We start from the raw sequence: 17,165 nt of genomic DNA on the forward strand, positions 1-17,165 counted from the left end.
GCCATGCATACCTATTTTCCTGTTTTCTGGGGTTTTACTTCACCACCGGTATTTTCACAGAACTAACAAGTTCACAGCAGCTGCTGCTTCCAGATCAATGTTGTTACTGACACATCAATATGAGTTGTTTTATTTTTCCTTTTCATTAGTTTCAGTTTGGGTTCTGATTTGCTTTGAGTAAAATGGAATTAAAAAAAAATGGGGAGTTGCCTCTTAAGCACAGTCTGAGTAAGTTGTAGTGTTTACAGAGTAATAGCAGGTACCTAAGCAGTTTGATTGATCTTTCTGGTCTCTGTTTTCCCAGAAGCACCCGGAGTGGGTTTGGGTGCTCCCTCCAGGACCTGCAGTTTTACAATGACGCTAGTCTTAGGCTCACTCTCCACGTAGCCCAGTTTCTTTCTTTCTTTTTTTTTTTAGCTCTATTTTTTTTGGCTGTGTGGCCTGACACGCAGGATCTTAGTTCCCTGACCAGGGATCTAACCCATGCCCCCTGCAGTGGAAGCATGGAGTCTTAACCACCGGACTGCCAGGGGAGTCCCCTTAGCCCAGTTTTTATTGTCAGACCATCTTAGGAACATGATTTGGAAGGAGACAACACGTCTTCCGTCACAGCCCTTTTGCACAATGACATCTTGGTACATTTTCTGGAAGACTTGTTCAACAAGTTTTATTAATAAGATTGACAAGGATTCTTTTCCCTCGATCACTTCCTCCATGACTTTTACTACAAGTCTCAATGAAAAGGTTCAAATCAGAGCCCTCTTTAAAATTATATATATATATATATTTCTGTACTTGGCTGCCTCAGGTCTTAGCTGTGGCGTGTGGGATCCTTTGTAACGGGATGCGGGCTTCTCTCCAGTTGCAGCACACAGGCTTAGCTGCTCCACAGCATGTGGAATCTGAGTTCCCCGACCAGGGATCGAACCTGCATCCCATGCATTGGAAGGCAGATTCTTAACCACTGGACCACCAGGGAAGTCTTTCAAACCACAGTCCTCTTAAAGCACTCTTATTTTTGCTGCACCCAACAAAACACAAGCCTGCTCCGGTTTCCTGAAGGACCCAAAGTCTTTTCTGCTAGAGGCTGGTCTCCCTTCTCTCAGTTATTACAAATCAGTCTTTTGTCTTCTGCCTTCTTCTCCATCCTCTCATCCAGCCTTCCCCCCAGTACTACTGTGATTTCTCTTATTAAGCCACCAACAACATAATAAATAATCCCTGTTCACACACCGGAATCTTTAAAAATAAAAAGGACTCTTCTCTAGAGTTTCCCAGGGTTGGGCTTTGGGACATCCCTTCCCAGAATAAAGTTTCATGAATCCAACTAGAATTTCATGTTGTCTTCTAATAACATAATGCAAGTGTGTGTGCTCAGTAGTTAAGTCATGTTCGACTCTTTAGTGACTCCATGGACTGCAGTCCATCAGGGTTCCTCTGTCCATGGGATTTCCCAGGCAAGAATACTGACACGGGTTGCCATTTCCTCCTCCAGGGGCTCTTCCCAATCCACCGGTTGAACCCATGTCTCCTGAACTACAGGCAGATTACTTACCACTGAGCCACCAGGGAAGCCCACAGGGCAAGTACCTCCACTCAAAGAAACTGTCCCTTTTCTTGCTCAACATCATATTTAGACCACGGAGAAGACCGAGTTGCAACAATGAATGTGGTTTTTGTAATACTACTGGGATTCTATTTCAATGATCAGTAGGGAGGAAAAAAATAGCAAACAACTGCCTCCAAATACCAGTTTCCTAAATGAATGAAAGTGGTTAGAGGAGGCTGAAATTCACTTGAATAGTTCAAACAAAGGGACCCTGTCATGAAAAACAGGCAAACAGCCTATTTTTTTTGTGGAGACCATCAAGTTTAAAAAGGAATACAACCAAGAAGCTGTCTTTCCTAGCAGCAAGCTATGGAATTCCTGACTGAAAGATTTTAGCTACCCATGGTCAGTAACAGATAAGTTTCTGCTGTGTCCTGGGTTCTAGAAAAGTGGTAGTGATGACTTATCTTGGCTCTATCCAATAAGCCTCCCCGCAAAGGGTTCTGGAAAATTCAGACAATGAAAACAATGGAAAAAAATAAAGGCCAGGCTGAAACACCAGGCTCCGAGCAAACCCCTGCTGCCTGCCAGCCTGGCACTAAAATCCTTCTTTTCACATCTTGCAAATGTCCTGAAAAGGGTAATGACATTTTCATTTCTCTCTGCATGAATCAGCTGTTCTTGGGATTCTTCTGCAAAGGCAAAATGCTACTGCTGGCAGAACAGCAAGAAGAGGCCCTTCCAGAATCCCCAAGAACACTTCAGAAAACTCTTACTCAACAGATAAATAGAAAAGTTGATTCTAAAGCACTAACCCCTTTAAAAACAAAACAAACAAAAAAAACGATGTAATAATGCCTGCAATGCATGACACAGAGCAGCCACACATTTGCAGCCATGGTCAGGGAAACAAAAGCAAAGTGGCTGAGTGTTTCAGGTTTCAGTTATCTCCACTGTAGAATCAGGGCATAAGCATTTGGCTCTGCCTCCTTTGCTTGGCCCTTGAGATCCTGGCATGTGGACTGCTCTGAATGGCAGAGCCCCACGAGTTCCTGCAGGGCAGCATCGCAGTGCAAGGGCTAAGAACAGCATCAGCCACGCGTGGGTCCCACTGTGCTATAGATTGTCCATCTCTGGACACACCGCTTCACCCCAGCAGCCTTAGATACTTCATTTTTAAAGACATAATAATGACAGTACCCAGGGCTATTCTCCTGACAATTAAATAAGCCAGTCAATATCCAGCACTTAGCATAGTTTCCAGGGCACAACACACACGCAGCAAACAGTATCGTCATAGTTCCTATTACAGGGAATGGTACACACAGGAGTTCAAAAGATGTTTCATGAATAAATAACTGATGACAAGCTTAGCCTGTTTGGCAGATTATAGGCCTCTTGTAGCCAAGGTTGCTTCTCACTTTCCTTTTATGTTTGCAGCACAAAAGAAAGTCAGGACCTTGAGGACATTCTGCGAAGTGAAATAAGCCAGTCACAAATGAACCAATACTGTATAACTGCACTTATATGAGGTACATAGAGTAGCCAAATGCAGAGAGACAGAAAGTACAAGGGGGACTGCCAAGGGGCTGGGGGGAGGCGGATGGGGAGTTACTGTATATCGGGCACGAAGTTTCAGTTTTGCAAAGTGAAAGAGCTCTAGAGATGGACGGGGTGCTCCTTGCACAACACGGTTAAGGCACTGAATGCCGCTGAAATAGCTGAAGCGGGGGGACCTCCCTGGCAGCCCAGCGGTTAAGACTTCTCGCTTCCACAGCAGAGGGCATGGGTTCATCCCTGCTCGAGGAACCAAGATCCCACATGGCACACATCATGGCCCCCAAAAAATAGTAACGAAAAGGCTAAAGTGGTAAATGTTATACTACAGATATTTTACCACAATTGAAAAAAAATTAAGTTGACATGGAAGCAAGTTGGGGTTCAGGAAACAGAAGGTTAATTTGGGGGCTGCTAATGTACAAACGATGTGTCACATGAATCCACCTAATTCTGAAGCCGACTCTGTGCCAGTCACTGGGGTGGTGCCCAGACTGAAGGACACGCTACTTGGCAGCACATAAAGAGCACTGGGAAGAACTCCTGACCTGAGCGACTGGGGTTACCCATCAGAGGACATCCACTTTTTACCTGTAATAACCCTGACTTAGACCTTACATTTCATAATTATAACTGAGTCCCAAAAAGTCAAGTGGAGATCGTCAGAAGGAGGGTAAGACGTAATGTTGGTGGAGGAAGGGAACCACCACTTTATCCTCTAAGGATGGGAGAGCCCGCTGAATCTGGTCCTAACGCTCTGACATCGGGGCCAATTTCTGCCAGTCTGGGGACATTCCCTGGAGAGTTCAAAATGCTCAATGAGAAGCTGTGCTAAATTGAAAAAGAAGCGGAACCTATGTGGAGATGACAAGGAAACTTGGTGGAACGTGGGGTCTGCAGGTTCAGTTCAAATTCTGACCCAAACACTTATGGGCCTGGAGCAATCCCTTCACTTCCGATGAAGGAACTGGAAGAGGTGATCCCTAAGGTCCTACCCAGGTGGGACAAACTCAGATTCCATGAAAAACACCCTTCCAAATTTCTGATAATGTGTGCAAATAAAACAGACACAGATGAACTGTTACACTGGCCAAAACTTTCGTTCAGGTTTTTCTGCAACATCTTTCTATAACATCTGTAAAATCGAACATACTTCTCCCCCCAAAGAAATCTTCTTATTCATTAGTCATGCGTGAATATGTTACGGGTGATCAAGTGAAATATGACCAAGACTTGGAACTGAGAACAAAAGTGTCTAAGGAGATGGTGCTTGAGAACATTAAAGACAGAATAATTCCAGCCAGAGTAATCCTTAGGAAGGAGGAGAGGTTGTCTGCTGTGTTGGTGAAATGGGTGACCTTAGACTAAGGATCTCCTTGCCTTGTTCCTCGTTCAGTGGCAGAGATTCTGACCCACCCAGCCCCTTACCTGCGTAGGAAGACACGGGGGAGATCTGCAGGGGGTAGAGCTCACTCATGCTGACCGGCTGTTCATCGCTCTCGGTGGTCACCTCCACAACTTGGCAGATGTCCGGTGGGTTAGCGACAATCTCTTGATCCTCATAGGTGCCGTCCAGATGTGACTGTCCTACCACTTTAAAGAAAAGACGGCCATCATGTGCCACCATCACCAGTCTATACCATCCTGGCATGCACTCTCAAGAAAGAAAACCTCCCCCGAGAGAGCCCAGGAGCCGGAGTCCCAGTTATCAAATGTCATCTGCCATGAAATAAGAACAAGCCTTCACTTTGGGTTAATGTCCCTGGAGAAGCAGCTTGCCAATAACCTGGCTCCCCAGGGCTGAAATAGCCCTGCCAACGGTGCTCACGTGTGGTAGCATCCCAAACTCAACCCGCCCAGGGCCAAGGCTGCAGGAGCAGGGGCCGCATCCAGACCTACCCCCAGGGCACAAGAGGGAAGCAGTGCTGCGAACATGACCCATTTCTCTTCTCTGCTCCTCCTCTAAAAGAAGCTGCTGTGCTAGTTTCTGGGTCCTGGGGTCCAGAGAGCTCATCAAACTTTAACAAAGAGGAAGGACCACCAAAATCCACCCTATTGTGTCATGTCTAGCTGTGGGACGCTCTGTTCATACTCTCCACCCTCTTCCTCCTCTGCAGGCAAAAGATGTCATATCAGAACGATCGAAAAGACTGCCTTCCCAGTTCTAACACAGCTTCGCAGCATCAGCTCCTCAAAACACTTAACAAGATGAATTCTGACCACCTTGGCTCTGAATCCTGCCTCAATCTTTTTTTAAATCAAGCTTTTCAGTTTGCAATCACTGGAGATTCACATGCAATTGTAAGAGATAATACAGAGATCCCACACACCCTTTGCCATGTGTCCTCCAATGGTAACACCTTATTAAACCATCGTACAGTATCAGGACATTGACACTGATAATCTATGCGTCTTGTTCAGATTTCCTTGTTTCACTTGTACTCCTGCGTGTGTGTTTGTGTGTATACTTAGTTCTGGCAATTTCATTACACATGTGGTTTCACATAGCCACCACCACAGTCGAAACACCTAACAGTCTAATCATTACAAGCATCTTCTATAACCGTTATCCACTGTCCTTCAGCCTCCTCCCCTTGTCTCTAACCCCTGACATTCGCTCATGTGTTTCCCATTTCTATAATTTTTGTCATTTCAAGCATGCCTCACGGATGAACTCACACGGTAACCTTTTGAGACGGGTTGTTTTCACTCAGCGTAATTCCCTGGAGATTCATCCAAGTTGTTGTGTTTATCAGTAGTTGGTTACTTCACACTGCTGAGTAATATTCCGTGATGCGGATGTACCACGGTCTGCTTTTATTCACCCACTGAAGGACCTGTAGTATGTTCCATTCTTTGGCTATTATAAATAAGGCTGCTATGGCCATTCACGCACAGTTTTTATCTGAACATAAGTATCCATCTCTGGGACAAAGGCGCAAGAGTGCAATTGCTGGATCACGTGGTAATTAGATGTTTAGTTTTACAAAAAACTGCCGAAGTAGCGTACAGAACGGCCATACCATTTTACGTTCCCACCAGCAATGAACGGATGAGCTCACTGATGCACATTTTCGCCAGATTTTGGTGTCATCATTACTTTTTTGACTTTACTCATTCTGATACATGTTGGTGATACCTCACTGTGGTTTTAATCTGAATGCCCCTAATGCCCTGTCCCACTTTCAAACAGAGCAGACCATATACTTCTGTTGGCAACTGATTGGATGGGATATCCCTGAAAACTGGCACCCATAAGCAAACAGGACCGACGTTTTCCCAAGGGCCTCTCTCAAAGCACTCCGTACCCATAATCAACTTACGCTTGTGCGTAAGTTACTTTAACATTTTATCACATGAGAATGTCAGGGAAAGCATCGCTATCCCATTATAAATGAAGACACTTGGGCACAGAGAAGTACAGTGGCTTCTCCGAAGTCACTCGGCTCGGATTATGGGCAGTGCTCTGCATCCCTGGCCACCTGGAAAAGGTTCAGGTTAGGCGGGAAGGCAGCCACATTCCAGTCTCCTGGAGAAGTTATTAGCATCATGGGCCAGTTCCTGCATTCACTGCTCCAAGTATTTTGATTTCTGTTTATACGTGGGTTTCTGTTTGAACTGCCTGGGCAATGAGGGGTGATGAAATGACCAGCACAAGGTAGGGAGAACATAACCTGATTTCTATACAGGGGAGGTTTTAGAAGGGAGTGAGAATCCATGGATTTTCTAGCAAAGAAAAGAAAGGTGCAGAAGAAGCTGGGAAAGGAGATTTGCGGATGTGATAACAGACTCCTCAAAGTCATGGCAGAAGGAATGGAATGGAAACTGGATGCCACCAAGGTCTTCCTGGAGGGGGTCGCATAAAATTAAAGAAGAGGAGGGCAGGCTAAATATGGCAGGCAGACTCCCAAACTCTTATTTTATCCTTTGGATGATCCTACTCGGGCCTGAGAGCATCCATTATGCTGCTCACCAGACACACACCGAGCACTGACACTGACCTCTCTCAAGTTTCTTCTGCCTCTTCTCCCAAGGAAAATAAGACGGCAGGAAAGCGAGATGGGGTCTTTCCTTTCCCTAACTGGGGGTGGATATGAAAACCTAACAAGGTGTGTCTGTGTGTGCATGTGTGTGTGTGTGTGTGAGATCTTACACGCTAAGATCTTTTATAAATTTGATTTAAATCAAGGCTGCTTTAACTTCCAATCCTCCAAAAGTCCTTTCTCCCTTGCACTATCATTCTAGGGAGTATAAACAATGGTGGCCATTCAAGCATCTTCCTAACTGCATCCCTTTGTTCTGACCAGGAATTCTCTCCCTCAAGGTATTCCCCCAGAAGGCCCAACTCAGTCATTCAACTGACAAGAGATTTCTGGAGCATTGTCTTTGTACAAGGCCTGGCTGTCAGGTCCTAGGAGGACACGAGGAAGCACAGTCTAGGCCAGGATCTGGTTTGTGAGAAGTCCAGCGAGGCTGGAGGCCAGCACGCAATGATCCAGAGAATAAGCCGAGGACAGTCGTGAAAAGGAACAGAAAGCGGAGGGCCTGTGATGAAAGTTCAGGAAGTGGAATATTTTTTTCCAGTTCCAGGAAATCAAAGGCTTCAGCAAGCGGGAGGGGAGAAGGGGAGGGTGAATGGCAGGCAGGAGTCAGATGCTTCTGCTTTCGGGGGGCCTTTTCCTGCCCCCGCCCCAACCCAGAACAGAGCTGCCCTCTTCTTCCTGTGGGCCCCTCGCTCGCTGTCCCCAAAGCTCAGCCAAAACGACAACGTGACGTGATCTCGGGACGTGTCCTGACTTTCGGCCTCACGTGGCCCATTAATTCTCTGTCTCTTTATTAAACTCTGTGTTCATGCATGTCATCTCCCAACCACACTGTGGCTCCCGAGAGAGCCAAGAACCTGTATGAGGACTCTGTGTCTCGAGTCACAGCACACGTTTGCGGCTTGGACCACAGAGCAGCTCGATGACTCTGCTGAGTAAAGAGATGAATAAACAGAGCAAGGCTCCCTGGCGGGAGCCAGAAGCCTGCGAGAGTTCAGGACCATTTGTGAGTACCGGATGGAACAACGGATGTCTTCTAGAGAATTTCAGGACTCCTGGCAAGTGGGATTTTAAAAATCTAGGTGAAGTGATAAAGACAGAGCAACCATAGCCGCCAGGGGCTTGCAGGAGGGACATAAAAACATTTGGGGGTGAGGAAAGTGACCTATGTCTTAAATATAGCGGTGGTCACACCACAGAGGACATCCATCAAAATTCACAGAGCTGCACACCTTCTAAGAGGGCTGCTTTTACTGTATTTCACTTAATATACATGCTTTCAGACCAAAAGTAGATAAGCACCTCTAATTCAATTTTTAAGTGTATCCTGAATACCAGTGACAAAGAGAGAAAATAAGTTTTTGCTTTCTGGGCTACATCTGGTACCCAGTTAATATGAGTCCACGATGTTTAAGGCCAAGCGTCACCCTGAGAGCGTGTAGCTCTGTGCTTGGGACAGGGACGAGCGCCGCTCTCCATCTGAACACGACCAAGGACACTCTAGAAACTTTCCAGCTCGTAAGTCGCAAGCCCAAGAAGCGCAGAGGTCCCACACGTCTGAGATGCTCTCTGGATGGGCTTTACACACCAGCCTTGATCAATCTCCTTCTCTTTACCCATCTATAGAGACAGATGCGAACTGATTTCCCTGAATCACCAAACTTTACCCCCAGGGGACCACACAGACAGAGCCACTGATTCCTGAGGAATGAAAAGTCACAAGAAGAGCGGAGTTAGCAATCTGCTCAAGCAGCGGTACCCAACCTTTTTGGCACCAGGGACCAGTTTCGTGGAAGATGATTTTTCCAAGAACCTGGGGCTGGGGACCCTTGTGCTACAGCATGAAAGGACAAGAGTGGGAGCCCTCTAGGTGCTGGATGATCCTGATAACCAGTAAGAACAAAACCTAACATCTTCTGGGCCCTGAAGTTTGTCTTCCCCCCCATGGATGATCACCTGTGAGACCTTACAACTCCATGGGGAAGATATGATTATCACCCTGTCTTACACAGGTGGAAAAACATCGTGGAGAATCAAATAGCTAACAGAGAGTTCAATGGTCAGACAGCTGGTTAAGTGGCAGTCTCAGGGTGGAAATTCAGCTTTCCCTCTCCAGTACTCAGCAGCACTGTCTCCTGAAAGAGTTAAGGAAGTTCAAACTGAGCTACCCAGGGCTTTCTGAGCCCCTCTTAGGAGAAAAACTTTCAAATCTCACCTTAATAAAACTCTGGGCTCATAACCAATAGTGAAATTGCTTTTCAACAGTTTTATATTGGGTGCCAAGGAAATTCTCGAATGGTCAGAGGAGCAAGGAATCCACTAAGCTCCTCTAGCTTATGAAGGTCAGCGCATCAGGAAAAGAGACACCCGCAGGAATGTAATTTTATCGGGACTTCGTTGCTGAGACTTACAACAATATTATTCATGGCTCGTTACTGATGAGCCAGTTTGATTCCTTAAAAGGTCATTCTCACTTTATTAATAACTGTTGACTTAATGCAGGGCTCCACCCAAGAAAGTAGTTGCCCCCATGCCTCAGAGAAAGATCTTAAAAGTAGCCTGCTAGGAATGGAAAAGTTCTTTGAAGGTGGGTTGGTCCTACCACTTGGCAGCTGAAACAAAGCTGAAAACCAGGGAAGTCGGGTAAATTGTCAAGGTCACTCAGGCGGCTGCAGGGTCCAGCTGAAGGCATAGAAAAGCAGGCCATTTGCAAGCTACCACGGAGAGAAATTTCTCTCTGACCTCATCTGAAGTTTGAGAACTTAAACTGTGAAGACCAGCCCTGATGATGTAACATAAGAGAAAACTTCTCTTAATCAAATCTATTTTAATATGATTTTGATAATATCACAAGCATAGTATCATTTTACCATCTTCTAACCACAGTTTGGGCTTCCCTGGTGGCTCAGCTGGTAAAGAAATCCGCCTGCAATGTGGGAGACCTGGGTTCGATCACTGTGTTGGGAAGATCCCCTGGAGGAGGGAAAGGCTACCCATTCCAGTATTCTGGCCTGGAGAATTCCATGGACTGGATAGTCCACGGGGTCGCAAAGAGTCGGACACGACTGAGCGACCTTCACTTTCACTTTTCAATCACACAGTGATTTCTCGTGATACCCACCAGATGCTTGCAACAACCCTGCGAGGTGGGCGGAATCAGTTTTATCATTTCTGCTTTAGACACGAGGAAATGTGCGTCTCAGAGAAGTTAGGGAGTTTGCCTAGGGTCATGTGACAAACAGAAACCTGCAGAACTAGGTCTGGAGCCCCATCCTGTTAACTTTTAATCTGGTACTCTTCCGTTTTCCTTTTAGATAAAAGAGTCTGGCCACGATTTGGTTTAGGCATTCAAGGGTGGTAGAGACAGTGTCTACAAGGTTAGTACTTTCAGAGAAGGGAGCTCTGTCTCCACATGGGGCACACTGCCCCCCGACAGTGACAGGTCTACAGGGGTGCAGGGTAGAGCCAGAGTGTGATGAGAGTATACACTCTTCACTCCCATCAGAAAACAGCATCCTATGCTGCTCTGCTACAAAGGGGAGCAAACAGTGTCTTCTAGTAAAAACTCGGTTGAGTTAATCAACTTGTCTCAAGGGTCAACTCTCTGGGAGCAGAAACCCGGGTAAGACCTCATGGATTGGTGGCATACCCTCCCTGATGAAGCCATCAAATGCCCCATCCTCACTCTGCTATGCAGACAGAGACTTAGCATCCACCCAAAGAAACAGAACCCATGCCCTAAACCTTTTTCTCCCTGGATGCACACATAGAATCAAACCGTTCAGAGTCATTCAAGTTCAAACACAGGTATAAAAGAGGTGGACAGGGACTAGGTCACCAGGAGCCTGTGGACCTGAGGGCCTTGGTCCTGGGCCAGGGCAGTGGGGACAGGGTGAGACTGGCACTTTGGGACAAATGACTCTGTGGAGAAGGGGCAGCGTGGACACAGAGCTCAGGCCAGCGCGAAGGTGACTGGGAGTCGCATCAGAAATAGAAGAGGACAGATTTGAGAAATACGACCAGGGAAGACGGGATTAGACAGTTAATTATAAATGAGGCAGAGGTGGCAAGAGAGAGGGAGGAGGAGAAAAACATCTATAGCCTCATGAAAAGTTGACAACTTGCTTGGGTAAATAAAAACTCCTTAAAGGTTGAAAAATAAATAAAACCCCCACCTCCATTTCCCCGGGCTGCAGGGGCACGCGGGACGGAGATCATGTCCTGTGCTGGCTAACCTCTGTCACCCTGGGTTTTCCAAGGTCCAGTTCACCGAACAAAAACAAGACGTATTATCGGTTGTGTCTTGGTACGCTGTGAGATCTCGATTTACACCTCATACACGGACCACCCGATGGCTAAGAGCTTTCTCAGGGTCCTGATAAAACTGGATATCGGGTCTCTGACCTTGTCCCCAAGAGCCTCCAGGACAAGGCCCAGCCCACTGAGAACCAGCATGGAGAGCCTTTATTCGCCCCTTCTCAAGAGGGGTGCCTTCCATCGAAAGAGCCACCCCAAAGCTACTTTTTTATCTCGTAGATGGAATTTCTCATATCTGAAGCATCAGGGAAAATGGGGAACTGAACGAGCCACAAAGGAGCTGAAAAAATGAAGACAACCTTACAGCCTGAGCATCATCTTTGTGTGCGTTCTAAGTCACTGCAGTCTTGTCTGACTCTTTGCAACCTTATGGACCATAGCCCGCCAGGCTCCTCTGTCCATGGGATTCTCCAGGCAAGAGTACTAGAGTGGGTTGCCGTGCCCTCTTCCAGGGGATTTTCTCAATCCAGGCATCGAACCCGCATCTCTTACGTCTCCTCCACTGGCAGGCCATCCTCAAACAATTATGAAATCTGGTGCCAGAGGCTGCCGATCTTAAGTTGTAACTGTGAGGCCCTAAGTTTGGTCTCTTAGTTCTGAATCTCCTCTGCGCCTTTTTTGTTGTTTTCTGCTCCTGTAGATACTCAAAGTTTCTAAGCGTGGCTGAAAAAAAAAAAGCTATTCTAGGTTTACTTTAGATGAAGTCAGTAAAATTTGGAACCAAAAAAAAAAGGTACGTCCTAAGACTGTGTGATTTGGGCCACCAAAATCAAGGCAAAACCCAAATCACATTATTTCCTAACTGTCTATGTCTAGTTACCCAAGGCCCGCTTGATTTACTTCAGGGTCATGAACAGCCTTCCTTATTTCACAGCAGTCTTTGCTTTCTTGCAGGGTGGGGTTACTTTTATCAAGGAACACAATGGGGGTGATGAAGCCCCACCTAAGCCAGGGAGACAGAATTTCCGCACCTGCAGACTTTACACACTGGCCTGGAGGTGATTTCAATACAGCTCAGCAGAGGCCCTGCTGACCCGGGCAGTAGGCCAGCAGGGTATTATCAGAACAATCCAGCATGTTTCTGGCTTCTTCCACTTCCTAAAAACAGAAGTTGCCACATACACGAAATAATTCAATGTGAAAGAAAAGTAAAAATAACAATAAGGAGTGTTTTTTTTTTCCGTCCCTCCTCTTAAAGGGGTAGCAGGTAAGGGTGTTGGAGGGTGCTGACCTGTGCATTTAAATGCTCAGGAGAGAGGAAATGGGAAAACACTTGGTTTAAGTACTGAGACACCACACCCCCTCTTGGAGTGCACAGCCAGCTAAATCTGGAAGTACATTCAGCTGATATGGACAAGAAGGTGAGCCCAGGACACTGCCCGCTGACTGTGAGTGTGTGTGCACTAGTGCACGTGTGTATGTGTGTGTGTCTTCCTGCTGCCCTAAGAATAAAAGTGAAACACAGCTGAGATCCAGCAAGAGTTCATTTGTCAGGGTAACAGTACATTTCGCTGTTTACGCCCTTACTGGATTTGCTTACCACACAGAGCGCCCATCTCCAGAATAAAAATATACTGGCTGGCTGGCCTCCACGGGATTAAGATACTGATTTTCAATCTATTTCCCCAGGGACAGAGCCGACCAACAACGAGGAAAAGGCTCTCGTATTAAGGACTCATTTCAGCTCCCATTTTTAATCTCATAAACATGGGCTTATAAGAGGGGAATGAAAACATCTTGAAATTTTCATCTTTGTGCCTGGATACAAAACTGGAAGGAACTCTGGGTTTAGAGACCAATAAATAGAAAGCAAGAAATGGTGTCATTTTTAAATAAAACATTTTTTTAGAAAGTAAAGACAGTCCAGAAAAGAATCTCTCCAATGCCACAGGAGCCTCAGAATCAGAAACAGCTATGTTTTTCATCTTGGTCCACACATCACAGAGGCTGGAATGGCTAATTAACCATCACTTGGGAGAGTGGAGACAAGGCTCTGAGAAGGGTTTAAAATCTGAACTAGTGGTTCTGTTAGCAATAATCACAAAGTACCCACTTCTTTCAAATACTTGCATGGATCCACTGCATCTATCATTACACACCTTTGCAAGGGCCACTGACTAGTTAGAAAGAGATATTCAAACTCATTTTACTGCCATCCATTATGATTTTATTCTTCGGAAGAGAATCATTTAATCCAGTTGGTGATTCTCTAACCAGACCTGACCTTCATCTTTGCCCCAGAAGGAACGACCATGCAGTACCAACGCCATGCAGCGCCCACTACACCAAAGGGCGAAGAACAACCAACCTGACAGAGAATTTATGTACTGAAGACTCAACCAGAATGTTAAAAAAAAAAAGGTTGGGAGTAAAGAATACTGGTCCAATTCTGGCTTCTGTCTGGCATTTTATTTGAGGCTGAATTTCCCTCCTTAAGGAAGGGAGCTCAAAAGTCAAACAGCTCCCTCAAAATAAGCTGAATCTTAAGAAAGCGTGCCTGGAGGGTTGGCAAATATCTTGCTTTTTAAAAAGAGCTCAGAGGACCGAAGCTTTCGGAGGACAGTCTGCTGACACAGGGACGATCAAAACCCAGGTGCTGGAGAAGCAGCTCCCAGCGGCCCTAGGGGAGGAAGCCGGACTTCCGGTCAGACAAGCGGCCTCGCTCCAGAGGGGAAGTGAGAAGGCTGCTCGCTCGACAGTTCGACAGTTCGCTCAGCTCAAAATGACTGTGGGGCCATCTGTCTCTGTGCAGAAGTGCCGCATCCCAATGAGGAAGGCAAGGCCGTCCAGTTGTGAGACACAGCACATGCGTCATTCTTCCTTCACCCTGCACACTGCTGGAGACTCCAAGTGCAAGGAAGACCCTGCACCTGTGATTCTACCTCCAAACTCCAAAACCCCACGTGCAGCGGTTGCAACTTGCGGTCCAAACTCCACACTGTGTGCTTAGTAGCTCAGTCATGTCCGACTCTCTGCAACCCCATGGACTGTAGCCCACCAGGCTCCTCTGTCCATGGGATTTCCCAGGCAAGAATACTGGAGTGGGTTGCCATTTCCTTCTCCAGGGGAATCTTCCCAACCCAGGGATTGAACCCGTGTCTCCTGTGTCTCCCGCATTACAAGCAGATTCTTCATCTGCTGAGCCATCAGAGAAGCCACTGAGAACCCACAAATGAAAGTCCTCAGATGTGAGACTGACTCTTGGAGCTCTGCTTCATCTTTCCCATTCTTACCAGTGTTAGAAGCCCTAATTGTTTACAAAATGGAGCAAAATGAAATGAAACCAAAGGTATTGAGGGCAAAGAAACAGAGGTTCTGGATTCCTGGGCTGGAGTCAGAATACAAGTTCAAGGCTTGGTCTCCACTCTTACAAAGGGTCCCCACCATCCACTCACGGCAGCACCCCGGTGGGACTTTACTGAGATATAATCCACGCTTGTCACCCTCCTGCCTAAAAGCCTCCTGGGGTGGGGCTTACATGATGCATGTATAGGCAACATCTGTGAGCCTTAGTATCTGCTATATTTCAATTTTTAAAAACTTAAACACATACACACACACACCCTCCAGCACTCTGAGGAAAAAAACCCAACCTCCTTCCCAGGGTCTGCAAAGGCCCCCATAAGCCCACCCCACTTCCTTTCTGAAGAGCCTCATGAGCCCTCCCCAGGTGCACTGGCCTTCCCTCTAGTCCTCCAAGTGTGTTCCTGCATCGGGGTCCATGGGGCCAGGTCTGCTGCCAGCCCCCTGCTGCAGTTCCTCCCCCAGCAGCATCATCTCATCTCTCCAGTCTGTCCCTCTGGCGCATTTAACATAGACGGTAAAGCTGTTGTTATCTGCAGTTCCATGAAATTAGGAGTTGGTCCTGCCTTGCTCCGGATCTATTTCCCCGTGCACAGCGCTGCTTCTGCGGCACAGAAGGTACTCAGAACTCTCCGCGGGATCACAGCATGCCCTCTGGCCACGCACTTCTGTTTCCGCCTCTGAGAGATGAGCACCACCTCTGTGGCAGGTCCGTCATCCAGGAGATGCTGTGAGGACTGGTGGGGACAGTCTCCCCCACTCCTTGTTCCCAAGTTAAATAAATAACACATTTGTCCACATAACCAAAAATGCAAAGACTGAGAACTGCCGGTGATTAGCCGCTGGTGAGGGGCGGGGGGCGGGGGCGGGGGTGGAATCTCTTTTCATCTACCTATTTTCTTGAGGTCCATCCACCTCAGTTCCTTTATCTGATCCTCAAAGGATTGTATTTTTCAGCCCTGACATCCGAGGGCCTGAACTTGCATTCTGAGACAGTTCCAAGCCCTCCTCCCACAGCCTATGTTATTTTAAGTCACGTTTTACAAATTCTCGACCCCGGAGGGGCTACTTGTGTGTATAAAGAAATGAGATGTCAAAACAGTTTACCTATGATGTTCACCGTACTATCCACTTCAGTTTTTATAGTTGAAGTCAGGACCGCATACTCAGGAGAAAGATCACTTACTCCGTTACTAAGCCCCAAAGGTGACTCAATTGGTTCTTGCTAGGAAGAAGAAAAGAAAAAAGAATTGAGAACACTTCCTTTTCCCTTCCTTTGCTTAGCTTAAATTCTACCCTGTCTGCTTTCTTTTAATGCCAAGGTCAGGTTCATCTCCCAAGTGCATGTTTCAAGTGTATGTTTTCAATCAGCTAGAGCTTAAAAAGCACATTTCTGCCTAGAATGTCTCCTCTAGTGTTCCCTTTTTTCCCACTTCTTCCTTGGAGGAGGTAACACCATTGCACCTGGCTTACCTTCCTGAAATGCTTACCTCTGCAACCCGATGACCCCTGGATAAGGAAGCTGCATTACTATCTAAGTAAAGCTCCGTGCTAGGGAGACCCCAACTCTTCCTTCTCTGAAGGAGGGCGTGCATGCGTCAGCTCCTGACCTTCTCTCTAAGGGAGGAATCCTTTTATACTTTTGGAGGAAAAGCTCTGCCTCAACTATGAGCCCAAGGACAGGAACTCAGAGCACATGGTGGATGAATTTTTCTCATATAGGGTTTGCCCTGGACCCTGGCCACTTGAGCATCCTGCCCCAGGGGTGGGGCGGGGCAGCCAGTGACACGGGCCAGACTCCCAGCTGAAGACCCCTTGACTCCGTGGAGGCAAGTGGAGCAGCCCATATCCATGGTGCCTGTTAAAGCCTTCCGAGAGTCTACATATTGATACTAATGAATCTAGGAGAATCAATTCCTCTGCCTAAGCTCGGCTCTCGATTCTGGTTTACTCAAGTGCACCAGAGCCCTCCAACCTCTGAAAGCACCAACAGCTCTGGGACAGCCAGTGCTGGGGTACAGACTGACTTTCAGTGGTTTGATGAGAGCGCTTCTCTTCAAGAGAAGAGAAGCTATTGCTATCTATGACAGCAACAGAATCAGACCAAAAAAGCCACACACAACTCCTGGGGAAACCACACTGGAGACGGGGGTATAAGGATGGAAAGAACAGAAGACGGGAGCAGAAGATCATGTGAGATGGATATGACTCTGCTTTGAAAAATTTCAAGTGGCTGCTCCAAGGCATGCAGAGTATTCTTATCAATGCATGTGCTGCTTGGACTCAATCACGAATGCCCTGTAAACCTTAGGGAAGCCACAGTCCCACCCAGCAAATTCCCACCATGATATCTGTGACTTTAAAGACATTACCTCACTGTATAGCTCAGTTCTTGG

At 46.8% G+C, this 17,165-nt stretch overlaps 1 protein-coding gene across 3 annotated transcripts in view; it reads right to left on the bottom strand.

Annotated features, from left to right (window-relative positions):
* The window catches only part of IRF2 (interferon regulatory factor 2), an 84,558-nt gene that overhangs the window by 6,809 nt on the left and 60,584 nt on the right, over positions 1 to 17,165 (bottom strand). For 2 of the 3 annotated variants that reach the window (XM_010835752.1, XM_010835754.1), the window contains exons 6-7: positions 15,877 to 15,994; positions 4,535 to 4,699 (exon numbers count right to left, since the gene is read on the bottom strand). In XM_010835752.1, coding sequence (XP_010834054.1) covers positions 4,535 to 4,699; positions 15,877 to 15,994 — 283 coding nt within the window. The remainder of the gene's footprint in view (positions 1 to 4,534; positions 4,700 to 15,876; positions 15,995 to 17,165) is intronic. The other variant, XM_010835755.1, reaches the window with a different exon arrangement.

This window comes from Bison bison, unplaced genomic scaffold (assembly GCF_000754665.1).
Source record: "Bison bison bison isolate TAMUID 2011002044 unplaced genomic scaffold, Bison_UMD1.0 scf7180017864050, whole genome shotgun sequence".
In the NCBI taxonomy this organism is placed as follows: domain Eukaryota; kingdom Metazoa; phylum Chordata; class Mammalia; order Artiodactyla; family Bovidae; genus Bison; species Bison bison.